Source organism: Lissotriton helveticus, chromosome 7, assembly GCF_964261635.1.
Source record: "Lissotriton helveticus chromosome 7, aLisHel1.1, whole genome shotgun sequence".
Classification (NCBI taxonomy): domain Eukaryota; kingdom Metazoa; phylum Chordata; class Amphibia; order Caudata; family Salamandridae; genus Lissotriton; species Lissotriton helveticus.
In genome coordinates, this window is record NC_136068.1 from 1,518,970,409 (window position 1) to 1,518,988,131 (window position 17,723).

At 44.9% G+C, this 17,723-nt stretch overlaps 1 protein-coding gene across 1 annotated transcript in view; it reads right to left on the bottom strand.

Annotated features, from left to right (window-relative positions):
- CACNG6 (calcium voltage-gated channel auxiliary subunit gamma 6) overlaps positions 1–6,875 on the bottom strand; it is a 480,288-nt gene extending 473,413 nt beyond the window's left edge. Inside the window, exon 1 of the mRNA XM_078654965.1 lies at positions 6,342–6,875. Coding sequence (XP_078511091.1) covers positions 6,342–6,654 — 313 coding nt within the window. The 5' untranslated portion in view covers positions 6,655–6,875. The remainder of the gene's footprint in view (positions 1–6,341) is intronic.
- Positions 6,876–17,723: the final 10,848 nt, after the last annotated feature.

Here is a 17,723-nt window from a genome sequence, read left to right on the forward strand (position 1 = left end):
AGCAAAAGCCAATGTTTGCCTACACCAGGTCTAAGAATCTCAAAGAACTTTTGGCACCTAAGCTTAAACAAAAACAAATCTCTTCTTTTAAAGGAATGAAGAGATGTGGTAATTGTGTTCATTGTAATAATGTTATTACAGGCACATCCATACACCATCCACAAACAGGCAAAACTATACCGTTATTTTTCAATGCTGATTGCAATTCCAATGTTCTGATCTACTACATAAAGTGCCCATGCGGGAAACTCTATGTGGGTAAAACGGAGCGCAAAATAAAAGTCAGGATTTCGGAACATAAAAGCACAATTAGAAATCAATCTATTAAGAGTCCCCTAGCAGCACACTGGCTGGAGGCTAAACACAGCATAGCCCAACTGCAGTTTTCAGTCTTAGAAAAAGTTGAGAAGTTTGAGGGCACAGATCTCACCAGATCTCTGCTACAAAGAGAAATGTATTGGATTAAAAGGTTGGGGACACAAGATCCCAAAGGGTTAAATGAAAAAATTGATTTTTCGTGTTTCCTGTAAATTCATGTAATTCAATGCGTCATGTGTTTTTGAATGTACTTATGGTTGATTGAAAATAATGAATACATTGTCTTCCCCCAGCATTCTCTCACTGCATGTATCACATTTTCAGTTATCACACTTTATTTATTTTCTTTTATTTTTCATGCGCCGCGCACCCAAGAGTGCTTTTAAGTTCAGGGCACCTTAGAGGTAGAAGAGGATTGGTTGAAACAGTAACACGTGGTCACTGGTGAGGAGAGTGATCAGGAAGTGAAGCCGCGTTCAGTGTCAGCGGGCCGTTCTAGTCGTTTTCGTGACGCCCTAGGGCGTTCAGCGTTTTCATTGGGTGTTTCTGAGTTTACGTGATGATTAGTACGGCAGTCATTTACGGTGCACCTAAACGTTTGGCAACCGCCACGAGTAATGATACGGAGGAACAGCGTTATCATCCAGGTACGCAGTCTGTTAAGCGGTTTTCGATGGTTTTTTTAATGAATAGCTTAAGGTTTTCCAGGAATTCTGATTATGGTTTTTTGTTGTAGAATCAGTCACGGATATATGCCTGCACGAGGGTGAGTTAAGCCGCCACGCTGATGTGGTTATTTTTATTTGTGTGTTGTTTTCGATATAGGGATTGAGAGTTCATGGTATTTTTTCACATTACACAGGTTTTACGTCCAGCGTTAAGAAGTAGAGGGTAAGCCCAACTTTTATCACCCACACGGTTAGATGGTGGAGGTGCACTTAGCAAGAGTATTCATTTCAAACTTACTTGTGGTCCCAAAATGTAACGCTGTTTTCATATTTGTTCAGATTTCAGGCCCCGGAGGAAGAGCCTCACAGGGCTCGAAATGCATCGGGCATCTCAAATGTATAATGAAAGGATGATATGTTGTGTTGTGTACACTGTATAATTCTAAAATCAAAGAGTACAGAAATGTACAAATTATGAATGTTTTCTTCAATGTACTGAATTGACAAGTTATGTTGATGAAATTGAAATTTTTCTTTGACATTGATAAAATTTTGAAAAATTAAACTCAATAGAGATTCGCAACAGTGCACAGTGGTCGGGTGTAATTCACTCGAGGTAGGTTGGTTTAAGTGTGGGCACGTGAGGGCAAACGTGCTACCACTGTTGCACGCGTAGATTATTAGATTTAAATAACCCGTTTGGAAAACGTGAAAAAGGTGTGCTTCTCCTACCCAAATTCACGCCATAAATTACAACATTATTCCAATATCTCACAGATATTCATTGACCTTTGGATAAATGTGGACCCGTTAAACGTTTGGGGGGCCTAGAGAGTTGCTACCCCCGACCCCCCCACCCACCCCCGACCCCCCCCCACACACACAACTGCGCCCCAGGGGCTGTAGGGGGCTGTGTTGTACCCATGGTTCTAATATTCTTGAGAAAATTCAGTGGAGTGCGGCCTAGATCCCGAAGCGCTGCTGGTGCCACTAACAATCTGTATCTGGGAAAACGGAGTTTCTGAAGAGGTCTGGGGTGTGGGGTCACCCAGGAGGCTTGAAGGGCGAGAGTGGAGATGGAAGGACCCAGTTAGGTATTTGAAGATAAACTTTAGCAGTATGAACGGTGCACTGAGGCGTGCAGAGCCCTGGAGGTGGCTTCTGAAGATGGCCGTAACTACATCACTTGATGTGGGCAGGGTTGAATTGGGATCAAAAATAGGCCTGGGACCCCTAAGAATGGTGATCACATTTGTGGATTGCGCTTTTTCACAAAAGACTACTTCAGTGATTTAAGTATTGTGAAAAGGAGGGAGGGGGAGAGTTCTCTAAAAGAGGCAATTGTCCTTAACTACGCTGAGAAAATAAAATATTTTTGCCAGGACTCTTTTTGCACGGATTAGTTCACAGTTGTGAACCACACCTGAATATAAATGAGGCCACTTCTGCTCTGGCCCCTGCCCCATCTGCTTACATCAATGGGCGGCCCATCGAGAGACTGGGAATACCACCTCCGCCCCGATGGAAAAAAAGAGGGGGGTAATAGAGGCCCAGTAGCCTCTGGAAAGGCCGCTCAGGCCCCAACTGGGCCACTGGCGGCATCTGAACAGCACAGACACTGCACAAATCGGACAGCACACTGGCCAAAAAAGTGACCCACAGCTGCAACTCAGATACCAGCCCATCGCCCGTTGCCCAAGTGCCCGCTTTACCAATCCGGCCCTGGATGTGGGCAGCTGAGCTTTGGAAATTGTGGAGGTGGTCCAGCTGGTGTGCGTGAATCTACAGCAGAGGGCGATTCCGTGGACTACAGGGGACGAGGGATGTTCACAGTGCTGTGTGTCGGTGCATCAGCTCCTACCTATGTGAGTCTTAACCCCTTGCTAGCTGCCGTGGGCCTTTGGCCGACGGCAGCACTACCGCACTACCTCCCTAGTGCTGCCGTCGCAGCCCCGCCCACTCTTCAGAACACCCGCATCGCGGCGGAAAAACCGCTGCGATTAAAAGCAGTGGCAATTGGGAACTTACAGCCTGATTCATCAATCTCCCGTTTTGCGAGCCCCTAATAGCGATTCATAACGAATCGCTATTAAGGACTTGCAAAACGGGATTCATGTAGGAATTGCTAAATAAATAGCGATTCCTACACATTCCTTATTTGCGAGTAGCAAATTGCTAATCGCAAATAAGGAATAACTCCCCATACATTCCTATGGGCCAAAAGGCCCATAGGAATGATTGGGGAGTATTCCTTATTTGCGATTAGCAATTAGCTAATCGCAAATAAGATAGCGATTTAAAGGGTGCCAGGGGTGTCCAAAGGACACCCTGTAGCACCCATTAAATGCAAATTGAAACAGGTGTTGCGCACACACATGTCCAAAGGACATGTGTGTGTGTAACATGCAACTTAGAAAAATGCATTTAAATGCATTTTTCTAAGTTTTTGCTATTTACCGAGAGGTCTGACCTCTCGGTAAATAGCGGCCCAATATTGCATTTTCGCAATTTTAAAATGCTTCATGAATTGCATTTAAGGAATCTCAAATAGAGATTCCTTAAATACAATTCTTCACAAATGTGCGAATTCTTAAATAGCGAATTTTGCATTTGGGATGATGAATCCCAAATGCAAAAAATGCACTCGCAAAAGGCAAGATTCTGAGAATCTTGCCCTTTGCGAGTGCAATTTAGCTTGATGAATCAGGCTGTTAATGAGCACAATGCACTATCTGGTGAGTGGTCAAAAGCCACAGAATCTGACCTGGTGGAACGAACCCCCCTTTGAACAGAGAGCTATTGATGGCCCCCAGAGGACACCACTGTCAGCCATTACAAGGAACAGCAGAGGATACGTTTCCAGGTCCCTGACCGCGCTGCCGAGGAGGTCCCGCCAAAGCGAGTCCTCGTGTGAAAAGGAAGGTGCTTTCAATGATAGCTGTCAGTGAGCAGCGGGCCCACGTGAGTTGTGATGGCCACATTTAGGGCATGGGCGCCGGAGCCCTACTTATAAGTAGCAAGCACCAAGTGGGCGCGTGAGTGGCAGCGCGCTTCCAAAGCACAGCTTCACAGAAGGAGCGCCTCAAAGCCTGCCCAGGGTAACAAGAGTGGTCAGCGCGCGGGAGCGGAGCCAGGACTGGATTGCAAAACTGAAAGTTCCCTAATTTCCTCATAAATTGCTACAGATGTTTCGACCTTTGAAATAAGTATTTGAAGGCAACTAAATGATTACTGAGAAGCCAGCAAGGGAATGCTAGCCTAGACTGAAAATGGTCTTCGCGCATCAGGCTCTAAGACGGTCTCCCTTACAGACAATCTCACGTTACTTCGAAAAGCGATCTATTCCTAAAGTATGGCCGGGAAGGCGATCCGGGCAGACACCGTGTCAGCTATTTACGAACCGGGCCGATGGACAGAGCGTCAGGGGTGTAGCTTCACGTCAGGGGTGTGAAGCTTCAGAGGGGAGTTTGGGGCGTTACACCCCCACTCCCTCCCAATACACGTGTTTTCTGGTAAATAGTTGGATACAGAGGCTTTCGGTCGGGTTGTGTTCGGTGTCTGTCGAAATTCACCAGGAATGTTTATATACACACAAGTAAATATGCGCACACACTTTCTCCCACTCTGTTTTGAAAATCTTCAAAAGTGTTCGTTATTTTACAAAATATTGTGTTTTCTCTCACTTAGCACCCCTACTAATCCACCTTCGTCTCCATTTCCACCGCACTTTTAGCCCCTCTCATGCGCCCTGCTTGTCCTATAATGCAGTTTAACTTCATAAGGCAACGTGATTGTTGAAAAATCTGAATCTACCCCCCTCCTCTTACTGACCAAGCTACGCCCCACGAGATGTATGTTCAGTTTAATGCACAGTTTTTGTGTTTGAGGTAATTTCCTTGTATTTCTTAACCCATTCCAATTTTAAAAATACATGTTGGCAAAAGTAGCATGGCGCTTGAACATATTCCCACATCATGGGTCCCCTGCAGCCCTTTAAACGTTTACACCAAAATCAAGGTATTGGCACGAGCATGTTCACTGGCTTCACGCCACTGTCATGTAAAGAAGCAGCAGCACTTCGAATATTATTGTGGCAGTGGGACATCTCTAAGGGACGCTCGTCAATTACAGACCTGTCCCGCCTTGAATCTTACAAAATAAACATATTTTGTTGCCAAAACAAAGAATGAGTGTTAAAAAACTCTACTGGCAAATGTGTTCCACCCCAAAGGAGGGCAGCATTGCGGAGAAACGAGAGGATGCTATTCACAACGGGAACAGATAACATAAACAGGAAATTGGCCATTTGTCAGTATTTCACTATCTGGGAGCAGTTGATACACTAACACACACAAGTACACAAGCGTATGCATGAAAACGGGCTCACATGCTCATCACGCGCTCAGCGCACACATGGACGCACTGGCATCCTCATATGCTGCCAGTTTATCTCGGCCCATAAATGAACCGGCCAATCGTCTCTGCAGGGGTGAATGCTTCGTTTTGATACGTAATCAGCACTTGATTTCTCAGCAGAGGTTTTCGGTTGGCACTTGGCAGTGGGTGCAAACTGGACACCTGCCCACTAATTTGGACTGGAGCCAGGTGTATTGATGTCTCCGTCCCTACGTTACAGGCAAATAACATCATTAATCTCTCCTCCCCCCACCACCGCCAGACGGGTCTCAAGGCGTTGTGTGTACCTCAGAATAGCTTAGTGTTGCGCTCAAAAGTGCTACAAGGAAAGACTGCCACAGACCAAAAACGATCATGTCCTGTGCATGACCATCAAGCAAGTACACGCATTCCCCCAACCTACCACAACGTCGGTGTGTATAGCATGTGCAATCTGAGGTGTACTATTCTCAGATTTAAAAAAACAACACTGGTTATTATTCGACATTAAACGTTTCCAGCACCACACAGCGTTGCACAGCGCGCAACATAACACTGGCCTGGACAGGGGCGTAGCTATCATTAGTGTAGCAGGTGCAGTGGAACCGGGGCACAGATCCCCGAGGGGTGCACTGAACTCTGACAATGCTGCATTTTTTGACACCAGCAGAAGTCAAAGGGGCCACTTTCCTAGCTTGCACCGGGGCTCATGGCCTCCCTGCTGTAGTTCTGTCAGGAACCCCACTATCTCATAGCAAACTAACTGCATGCAAACCTTCTAGGGCTGTTAGTGTAAAACCACTCGTTTTTGCACCCCCATCAGATTATCCAAGCCTCCATTTTAGCACATCTCACTAAACGCCCTGATGGAGTTGGCTAACGGCTGTCAAGAACGAACCCGCACCGAATGCCGGTGACAACAACACACCAGGCGAAGGGACACTCGTCGCCGAGCCCTACCTCCGGGGAGCTCGGCGGGCCCGCAGGTGGCCCGCAGCACGTCCACGTCGTCCACGTAGATCTTCTTGTAGCAGAACTTCCAGAGCCCGAAGTGCGCGGCCTCGCAGGTCAGGCTCTGGTTCTGCTTGAAGGTGTTCATCTCCACCCAGAACTCGGTGCCCACGGCCAGCACGGTCAAAGTCACGCCCGCGATGGCCACGAAAAAGGCCAACTTGATCTTGCCCTCCTGGGCGTCGCTCATCTGGCCCCGGTTCCCTCGGCCCCGGGCCCCCAGCCGCTGTTCCTCCTCCTGCATGAAAAAGTTGGACCACATCCTTGCTTCTGAAGGGTTCGCCACGTTTGGAGCTGTGTGGGGTCCCAGACAGGTGCACGGCGCTTCCGGTGCTTGTTCTACTTCCGCCGCTGGCGACGTAGGCTGCTGTGTTTGGACTTGAGGTATTTATATCATGTGTTAGCCAGTGTTCTCCCGGAGCTTTTGTAGGGCAGGGAAGCGCGGCCCAAGCACCGGAGGAGTAGCGAGCTCTGCCCTGATAGTTCTGCATGCACACACGCGGGCACACACTCTGCCTGGATATCATTTTTGCACCTGTTGCATTCATCAGATAGCCAAGGCGAGTGGGTTATTTTAAGTCTCCCTTAAAGGCGCGTGCCTAGTTAGCAGGGCACACAGTGCTGACCACGGGATGGGGGAAAGGGAAAGGCAGCACTGTGCACTGCCCGAGCACAGTCCGAGCACTGCCCACGATCGCCTCAAAAATCTGTTTAGGTGCAAGAAGATGGAGAGTATGTGACACACATTGATCATTGCTTTCTGTATTGGTGGTCGGGATTGTGAAACAGGTTGGTGTTGTGAGGACAGAGCGTATAGCGTCCTTTAGTGACCCCTGCCGAGCAAGTCTGAAATGACAAGGTGGGTTATTGGTACAATGCCTCCTGCTGGTGGGAGTGACAGAGATAAGGGGGGCCGCTAAGAATTTAACTGTGTTCCGTGTCAGTGTTAGAATTGGAGTGTCTAATAGTTGCTCCATGGACAGAGATATACGACATTACTTCCCACTGAGACTCTGGATATCTGGAACTGGGAATACTCCTCCAACACCATATCAATTATGTTAATTTCGACATATAGCAAACGTATTGTAAAGTTGTCAAAATTGAAAAGCTTTGTGGGAAGAAGTTAAACGTGGCCATTAGTAACACCAAGTTCTAACGTGACCTACTGGGAATATCTGTGATTTTGGGGATATGTGAAGCCTCTCTATACATCCGTTTATTTAGATTTGTAATACTTTTATTACGTGACGACATCAAAAGTTAACACTGCATAAAAAATATACCCTGTTTCATTGGCAATAAACCGCCCATAAATTGCTATTTGATACCCAGCTATTGATGCATTTTGTTACTGGTAATTCTATAGGCAGGTCCGTAATAATTATGCAATTATGCAATTTTCTCGCTATGGTATTTTTTTTGTTCATACATATGTATTCATTGCACTTGCCAGATAAACCACCATCTGCTGCAGCATCTGCAGATTTCAATGAAAAAAACTGTTTGGGGGTCAAACGGATCATAAATACTTTAAAAATTATCACTTGTGATGCGCCACAGTAACCGGCCATTTGCAAAGGTTAACTTTTTATCTTTTAATTGCAGAAGGCCATATTCAGGTGTGGAACTGATGCTTGCTAATGAGGTGAAAACTCTTAAAAAATGTAATAAAATAACAAATTATGAAAATGTACCACACTATGCCACACAATTTGCCCTTTTATGTATAATTTAGTCATCTCTTTAGCTTTATTTGGTTCGCCAGTGCTGCATAATTAATTGCTTTGCCTATGGGTTGTTTAACGTCATATTCATTGGAATAGGAAATCAATTGTGTTTTGATTGCTAGGAAAACTATTGTGATAAGTGACATTTTCTCAATTCTCTGACTAGTTCCTGTATTGCAGTCTCATTTATTTGTCTTGCTCTGCCACCCAGGGTGGGGCTATCACTTGCTCAATGCATTCAAGCCCCCTGCATTACAGGCCACCAGGACTGGATTCCTGAAGATAAGACCAAGAGGATTTCAGCTATATCAGTGTCTATATCCCCACTGGGAGAGAAATGTATGTGACAACTTGCACAACATCTCCAGGACATCTATCTTTGCTGGACGAGGTGCCTTTAGGCACACTTAGCCAGTTGGCCTGTATATCTCCTGTGAAATTCTAGCCTGGCAGAAGCCCATCCTGAATTGACTCCCGATAACACTCCTCTGTATCCGGTATAAAAGGTGCCTGTTTGTGATTACCTCTTCTGCTGCTAGGCCCACCCTTCCCCCTTGTGCTAAGCCTTTCTTTGTGGCTATTTAGGGAAGTTCACACTTAGGCCCCATAAGGTTTTGTCCTCATAAGGTATCCATGCCAAATGTATGCCCTTTTTTTACAAACATCCTGAGGATACTAAATGTACATAGGGTTTGTCGATTCCCCTGGAGGGGACTGATGAATTAGAGAAAATACACCTACATTCTCTTTTTTTGGGAACAAGTGCTTCAGAAGAAAATATTTGTTTTTGTTCTTGCAAATGGCATCAACAAAGGGTTGGTGGTGCTAAAATCACCATCTTCACAGCTTTCAGACGCAGGCACCTTAATTCAGAAATCCAATTTTTCAGCACAGTTTTGGCATTTTATTGGGTCATAGCCCATTTTTACCAATTTTTTAGTTGTTAGTCGAAATGGGTGTGAAACCCATGGTGGGTCCCAGAATGCTATACATTTCTGAAAAGTAGACAACATTTTGAATACAGCAAGGGGTCATATGTGTAGATCCTTCAAGGTTTTCCTATAACAAAATCATATCAGTGTGGCACTTGTGCAGCCTTGGTCATCTAGGGGCATCTCAGACCTATTATTGCTAAATCTTCTGTGACTAAATGCTGCTTTTCCCTCTAAGAAGTTGGATGCCTACCGGGGGGAGTTGCATAACTAGTTAGCATGGAGGGGCCACATTCATTATTGGTATTAACTAGACCAATCACTGCACCAACTAAAAATGGCCATGCATCACCACCAAAAAGACAAAAGGAGTGGTGGAGGGTCCTAGGGGAGTTTGTTTATAGACCGTGAGAGTACCTAGTCCCCCAACTTGACAGCAAAAAACACGAGAGGTACTAAAAGTCTAGAAATCAGAGAACTACTGGAACCTAATTGTGTCCCATATTAATGTTCAGACCACACTGTTAATCTAAACAAATGACAGTGTCATGCCAGAGAAGTGAGACAGAGAAGATACAAAGTCTAAAAGACTAGAAAAAGACTGGAAAAAGTACCCATCAGCCCACTCAAAAGTGGAATCTCGTCATCTGGGTTGTTCAGTGTTGGAGACAGGTGTCCTGTAGGCTCCTCCTCAGGGAGAGTCTGAGGTTGCCTAATGATGGACCCTGGGATCAAGCATCCAACCAACAGAAGACAGTCTGTGAGCGGAAGGGGCAAAAAGTTGCAGTGCTCAAAAGAAGAACAGAAAAGGAAAATGATCCTAGTGATTTAAAAATACCTACTTTAATGACATAAAGAAACTTTATTGGGTCTGACCATCAAAGTGGTATTATTAAAAGCAGTATGCTGATAGCGTGCAAGGAATTGCTATCTACCATGAATGTTAGTTGGTCGACATGTTTCAGCCTAGAGCGGCTTTCTTCAGGACCTATGATTGGCTACTGCAACACTTACTTATCGTGTTATAAGACGTGATTTACAACCATTCTCCAATTGATTAAGAGGAAAGATGGTATATCTTCTCCTGTGTATACAAATGTGGGAGACAAAAGTAAAACAGTGTTAGAAATATGCATATCTGTAGCATGCACTTCACAACTCCGTACAAGTGAAAGAAATAATATGAAAAAATGTAGTTCTCACTCACCCTAATTGTGGGGAGAAAAAGCCTCACCTCACCTGGCGACAGCTCAGGTTGGAAGGAGGCCACGCACTGTAAATAAGCGCATGGATCTGAAGTTAATTTCAGGGCGACTATTACAGTCACACAAAACATTTAAAACATTTCATAAGTGATACTGTTGAGGCAAAAAGGCAGAACTAGATTTAGAATGTACACAGCTATGGAGAGCGTCCAACTGGAATATTCCATTAGGACACCTCACTAGCTGGTCAAAGTAACCAAGTAGCTATTCCATTAGTGCTTGGGTGAATAATTAGTACTCAATGAAAAAGTACCACACCTCCAGTACTCTGTCAAAGACAGAGAACAACCGCATAGTAAACCGCCATGACTCACCTCTCCGTCGTTGCCTCGGATTGAAAACTGAGCCGAGGGTGAGGTGAAGTACTGAGTTGTAAGCGGTGTTTTATCAGTAGGTGGCGGACCTTAGAGGGAACTCTAAATGTAAGCGTTTCTATTGGCTTGCTATCTGCACATAACATGAGCCAATGGTGGCAGTTCGGGCCTCCATGCTGGGCTATAGGAAGCGATGAACTGTCGGCCAATGGAGGGCCATGACGACAAAATTAAGTCCGTTAGGGTGGCGGACCTTGTTGGAAGCTCATAAGCGGAGTATTCCCATAGGCTGGCTGTCCCGACCAATAGGAAGTCTCAGAGCAGAATACCACTCGAATTCAGTGATTGGTTAAATGTAGGCCAATCACGGAAGAGCTCAACTTCCGTGGTTCTGTCCAAGGGGACTGGTTTCAGAAGTGTTGTTATGCATGCGAAACAAGGGTGACGTCTGCGGTATTACGCGGACCAATTGGGAAGGTGAATGGGAAGGAGAGTTTAATGCCGCCTTTCCATTCGTAAGAGAGCTGCATTCCCATAGTCATTTCCAAAGAAATAGCGCATTATGTGGAAAATTATTAGTAGCAGAATTGTAGTAAATCCTTCGCTTGCAAATGAGGGTCACAGGCTAGCGCACAGACTCAAAAATGTGTTTAAATTTGAGCCAATGCCAAACAGCAATAACGTCAAGGGTTGGACGCGGACCAAAAGGGAAAACAGTTGGAAGGATGGTATAATACGGCCAAAACAGAGTTCATTTTGACTAAAGGCATATACTGATCAGCCTGAATGCTAAACAGCTACCTTCACATTCAATATGTCAGTGCAAAGGGCAGTCGATCCTTCGTACAACATTGATCTTGCCGACAAAGGAAGGCAGACCCAAAGTACGATGAAGAGAAACTCAGACAGAATCAAATAACCACACGATCTAATGCGCCATGCATATGTTGCAGTGTGGAATCGATATATCCATAGACCAACGCGACCACAGTAGATAGTGAGGCCAATGTACATTTAGAAAAAAAATAAATAAATAAAAACATTAGAGAAAACATTTAGAAAAATGGCTCGCGAAAAAGGCAGTGCCTATCGGTCAACATGGTATGTAGAGCCAGGTGGTTTATCTAATGGATGGGCATGTGTCAGTAGTATATGACATTATAGCCAAACATTCAGGAGCATCAATACTTCTATGCCAGGAGTGTCATTCAATAATGTCAATTGAGTGATACAGCTTATCAGCTAAGTCATACTGAGTTCAGGCTCACAACTGCATCCACGGGATGTCGTCGTTCAAACCTTCTGTGTCACTGCGTAATTTATAGACCCATCTTTGTTCTTTCCTGAGGAGAAACAGTGGAATATCTGTAACGTGACTGGGTATATATGGTTGCTCAAGGATTACCCAGTTCAAATCATCGGGATTGTGTTTTTTGTCTAAAAAATGCGAGGTGAGGGGGGTAGCCTGCTTATTGCGTCTAATTGTGCTCTTATGCTCTTGTATGCGCAATTTGATTTTCCTCGTCGTCTTCCCTATGTACCTCAGACCACAAGGACAGGTGATTTGATAGATGACTTTGTCACTGTTGCAATTCGTGTGGCGTTTGAGTAGCCAAGGTCTGGTAGTGCCAATGTCTACTGCAAGGGTCTTACTGGTTTGTGCACACACTGAGCAGTTCCCGCAGGGATGATGTCCCTGCACCGGAGGAAGGTTCCACAGGTTGGAAGTGGATTCTACAACTTCTTCTCGGGGTCTCGTGTGGACCAGTGCGTCTCTCAAATTAGTACCTCTCTTGAAAGAGAACAATGGCAAAGGAATATGTTCTCCTGAGCTATTCAGAATACGCCATTTCTGTCTAATGATTTTCTGAATTTTAGACGAAGAGGTGTTGTATGTGGTCACACACACCAACCTCCCAAGAGGTGGTTTCTCAACTGGAGGCTCCAGTAGGGCCTCTCGATGATTGTTCGCAGCGCGTTTTAAAGATTTGCGAACTAGAGTGTCCGGGTAGCGCCGCATTCTCAACTTCGTGGAGAGATCTTTGGCTTTAGTATGGAAATCTGTGGGGTTGGAACAATTCCTCCGAACCCTCAGGAACTGCCCAAACGGGAGGTTCTCTCTGAGGGAACGGGGATGATGGCTATCAAATCTCAGCAATGAGTTTCGTACCATTGGCTTCCGATATAAGGAACTGGCCAGATGTCCTTCTTGTGGGAAAATTACCAAGTCCAAAAAAGGGAGTTCAGTTCTGCTGTACTCCAATGTGAACCTGAGATAGGGGTTCTGTCCATTCAGCCATTCTTGAAAAAGCAAGAGGGATGGTATGTCCCCTCGCCAAACAACTAGAATGTCGTCAATGTACCGCTTCCACATCATCAGTTGTTGATGATGTGGGTTGGTGTTATTAAGTACATGTTGGGTCTCAAAATGGTGGACATATAAATTCGCCAGGCTCGGGGCAAATTTGCTGCCCATTGATGTCCCCGTTACCTGTAAGTACAGAGATTCCTCAAAGGCGAAAAAGTTCTCCGTCATGTCAATTCTTGCCAGTTCCATTATAAAATGAATGGGGGTCACAGTGTCAACAGAGAAGTCCTCTAGAAGTGTTTGTACCGTTTCTAGTGTCTCAATTTGAGGTATACAGGTATACAATGATTCGACATCAAAGCTAGCTAATATGTCAGTGTTGATGTCGAAATGAACCTCAGGTAGTGTAGTAGAACATCCTTTGTATCCTGAAGATATGTTGGCATGGTTTTCACAATGGGACTGAGAAAGACATCAACAAAAGTTGATAGTGGTTCCAACAAAGATCCAATTCCTGAGATGATTGGACGACCGGGCGGTGGTCTGACCGGTTTATGAATCTTTGGAAGAGTATAGAAATATGGAATGATAGGACATTTAGTCACCAAAAAAGTAGCCTCTTGTGGAGTGATCCATCCCTCAGCGCTTGCTTCTTCCACTAGATGTTTAATCTCGTTGGTGAGTCTAGCGGTGGGATTTTCAACAAGGGGGGTGTAGAACTGAGTATTGCCTAGTTGTTTGAGACATTCAGTGCGGTATGCATTGGTGTCCTGAACGACTATAGCTCCCCCCTTGTCCGCCGGTTTGATCACTATTGCAGTGTCCTTGGAAAGGGTGTTAAGAGCGGCTCTGTCGTTCTTTGAGAGGTTCTGGTAGTTGCCTTCTTTAGAGAAATCAATAGATTTCAAATCTTGCAGTACTGCTGCCTCAAAAGTACCAACCTTGGATGGTACTTGTTGGAGTAGGGGCATGAAGGTGGATTTAACTCTTAGCCCTGTACTGATATCTTCAATTGGTGTAACTGGCTCTTTCTCCTTAAAGAAATAGTGTAGCCTTATTGTCCTGAAAAATCGTTCGATTTCTCCTCGTAACAGAAAAGGTTCTCCGCTGTTAGTAGGAACAAAACCGAGACCTCTATTGAGAACCTCCTGTTCACTGGGGGTAATGACCCGGCTGCTCAAGTTTACAACCAAGTCTTCAGTGGGCTGGGGTCTAATGTCTATTGGCCTCGTTTGTTGTGGGTCATTGGGGGATCTTGATCGGCTGCCCATTGTACTTGGCCTTGACCCTGACCTCTCCGTCTGCCTCGGTTCCAACCTCGGCCCTGTCCCAAAAAAGCCTGGTTGTCAAAGTACTGAGGCTGCATAGGATAATGAGACATGGGTGGGGGAAATTGCGGATAACCCCATGGCGCTGGTGGCCACCATGATCCTGTCTGGTACATGTTCCCACGTCCATTGTATCTCCTGTTGGATCGGTTGTTCCGTCCTCTGCCCCTCGGTTGACTGATGTCTCCGCTGTCTGAGCCGGAGGAGTCGGTGTCTGAGGATGTGGCATAGGAGGAGCCTTGAGTGTTTTTCTGTTTATTAGAATCAGTGGGAGTGTAATTGTCACTGGTGTAGGGGTACACTTTCTCATGTGAGAATTTAGCCAAGTCTTTTTTAAACTTCTCTATTTTGGCAAAGAAGATAGGTTCTTTCTACTCCTTATTGGCCTTATTAGAGTCCTCTTGCTGTTTCTCAAATCTTTTAGTTGTTAAGGTGGTTTTGATTTGTCCTTCAAGAACCTGTATTTCAACTAGAATGGCATCTGCAATTCTTTTGGCTGTAGTGATAATTAAAATAAGCCAGTCTCTGGTGCAGCGCCAGGCTATCAGGGACCAGTCCTTAATGAAGGCCTTGTCTGTGAGGAATAGCCTGGGCGCATTAGTCACTATGAGACCTGTAGGTGAACATTTTCCATGCAAATACTCCGCCATGATCTGTCCATGTATAATGGTGCGTGAATGGCTCTTTTTGAGATTGAGTACTGTCTCCCAATCCCCCACTATAGTTGGTGCCGGGGTTGGAATTTGGTCTAACATACTGGGGTTTTCTGACAGAATAGATGAAAGGATTTCATCGTCAAAACCTAGGCCGCCAAAGTCTGCCATAGTATCACTCAATGAAAATGTCAAAAAGCACTTACAATGTGGTGCATTGATTTAGTAAATAGGGACCCGCAGCCTCAGCTGCACAAGTAAACAAAAAGACAAAAGGAGTGGTGGAGGGTCCTAGGGGAGTTTGTTTATAGACCTTGAGAGTACCTAGTCCCCCAACTTGACAGCAAAAAACACGAGAGGTACTAAAAGTCTAGAAATCAGAGAACTACTGGAACCTAATTGTGTCCCATATTAATGTTCAGACCACACTGTTAATCTAAACAAATGACAGTGTCATGCCAGAGAAGTGAGACAGAGAAGATACAAAGTCTAAAAGACTAGAAAAAGACTGGAAAAAGTACCCATCAGCCCACTCAAAAGTGGAATCTCGTCATCTGGGTTGTTCAGTGTTGGAGACAGGTGTCCTGTAGGCTCCTCCTCAGGGAGAGTCTGAGGTTGCCTAATGATGGACCCTGGGATCAAGCATCCAACCAACAGAAGACAGTCTGTGAGCGGAAGGGGCAAAAAGTTGCAGTGCTCAAAAGAAGAACAGAAAAGGAAAATGATCCTAGTGATTTAAAAATACCTACTTTAATGACATAAAGAAACTTTATTGGGTCTGACCATCAAAGTGGTATTATTAAAAGCAGTATGCTGATAGCGTGCAAGGAATTGCTATCTACCATGAATGTTAGTTGGTCGACATGTTTCAGCCTAGAGCGGCTTTCTTCAGGACCTATGATTGGCTACTGCAACACTTACTTATCGTGTTATAAGACGTGATTTACAACCATTCTCCAATTGATTAAGAGGAAAGATGGTATATCTTCTCCTGTGTATACAAATGTGGGAGACAAAAGTAAAACAGTATTAGAAATATGCATATCTGTAGCATGCACTTCACAACTCCGTACAAGTGAAAGAAATAATATGAAAAAATGTAGTTCTCACTCACCCTAATTGTGGGGAGAAAAAACCTCACCTCACCTGGCGACAGCTCAGGTTGGAAGGAGGCCACGCACTGTAAATAAGCGCATGGATCTGAAGTTAATTTCAGGGCGACTATTACAGTCACACAAAACATTTAAAACATTTCATAAGTGATACTGTTGAGGCAAAAAGGCAGAACTAGATTTAGAATGTACACAGCTATGGAGAGCGTCCAACTGGAATATTCCATTAGGACACCTCACTAGCTGGTCAAAGTAACCAAGTAGCTATTCCATTAGTGCTTGGGTGAATAATTAGTACTCAATGAAAAAGTACCACACCTCCAGTACTCTGTCAAAGACAGAGAACAACCGCATAGTAAACCGCCATGACTCACCTCTCCGTCGTTGCCTCGGATTGAAAACTGAGCCGAGGGGGAGGTGAAGTACTGAGTTGTAAGCGGTGTTTTATCAGTAGGTGGCGGACCTTAGAGGGAACTCTAAATGTAAGCGTTTCTATTGGCTTGCTATCTGCACATAACATGAGCCAATGGTGGCAGTTCGGGCCTCCATGCTGGGCTATAGGAAGCGATGAACTGTCGGCCAATGGAGGGCCATGACGACAAAATTAAGTCCGTTAGGGTGGCGGACCTTGTTGGAAGCTCATAAGCGGAGTATTCCCATAGGCTGGCTGTCCCGACCAATAGGAAGTCTCAGAGCAGAATACCACTCGAATTCAGTGATTGGTTAAATGTAGGCCAATCACGGAAGAGCTCAACTTCCGTGGTTCTGTCCAAGGGGACTGGTTTCAGAAGTGTTGTTATGCATGCGAAACAAGGGTGACGTCTGCGGTATTACGCGGACCAATTGGGAAGGTGAATGGGAAGGAGAGTTTAATGCCGCCTTTCCATTCGTAAGAGAGCTGCATTCCCATAGTCATTTCCAAAGAAATAGCGCATTATGTGGAAAATTATTAGTAGCAGAATTGTAGTAAATCCTTCGCTTGCAAATGAGGGTCACAGGCTAGCGCACAGACTCAAAAATGTGTTTAAATTTGAGCCAATGCCAAACAGCAATAACGTCAGGGGTTGGACGCGGACCAAAAGGGAAAACAGTTGGAAGGATGGTATAATACGGCCAAAACAGAGTTCATTTTGACTAAAGGCATATACTGATCAGCCTGAATGCTAAACAGCTACCTTCACATTCAATATGTCAGTGCAAAGGGCAGTCGATCCTTCGTACAACATTGATCTTGCCGACAAAGGAAGGCAGACCCAAAGTACGATGAAGAGAAACTCAGACAGAATCAAATAACCACACGATCTAATGCGCCATGCATATGTTGCAGTGTGGAATCGATATATCCATAGACCAACGCGACCACAGTAGATAGTGAGGCCAATGTACATTTAGAAAGAAAAAAAAAAAAAAAAAAAAAACATTAGAGAAAACATTTAGAAAAATGGCTCGCGAAAAAGGCAGTGCCTATCGGTCAACATGGTATGTAGAGCCAGGTGGTTTATCTAATGAATGGGCATGTGTCAGTAGTATATGACATTATAGCCAAACATTCAGGAGCATCAATACTTCTATGCCAGGAGTGTCATTCAATAATGTCAATTGAGTGATACAGCTTATCAGCTAAGTCATACTGAGTTCAGGCTCACAACTGCATCCACGGGATGTCGTCGTTCAAACCTTCTGTGTCAC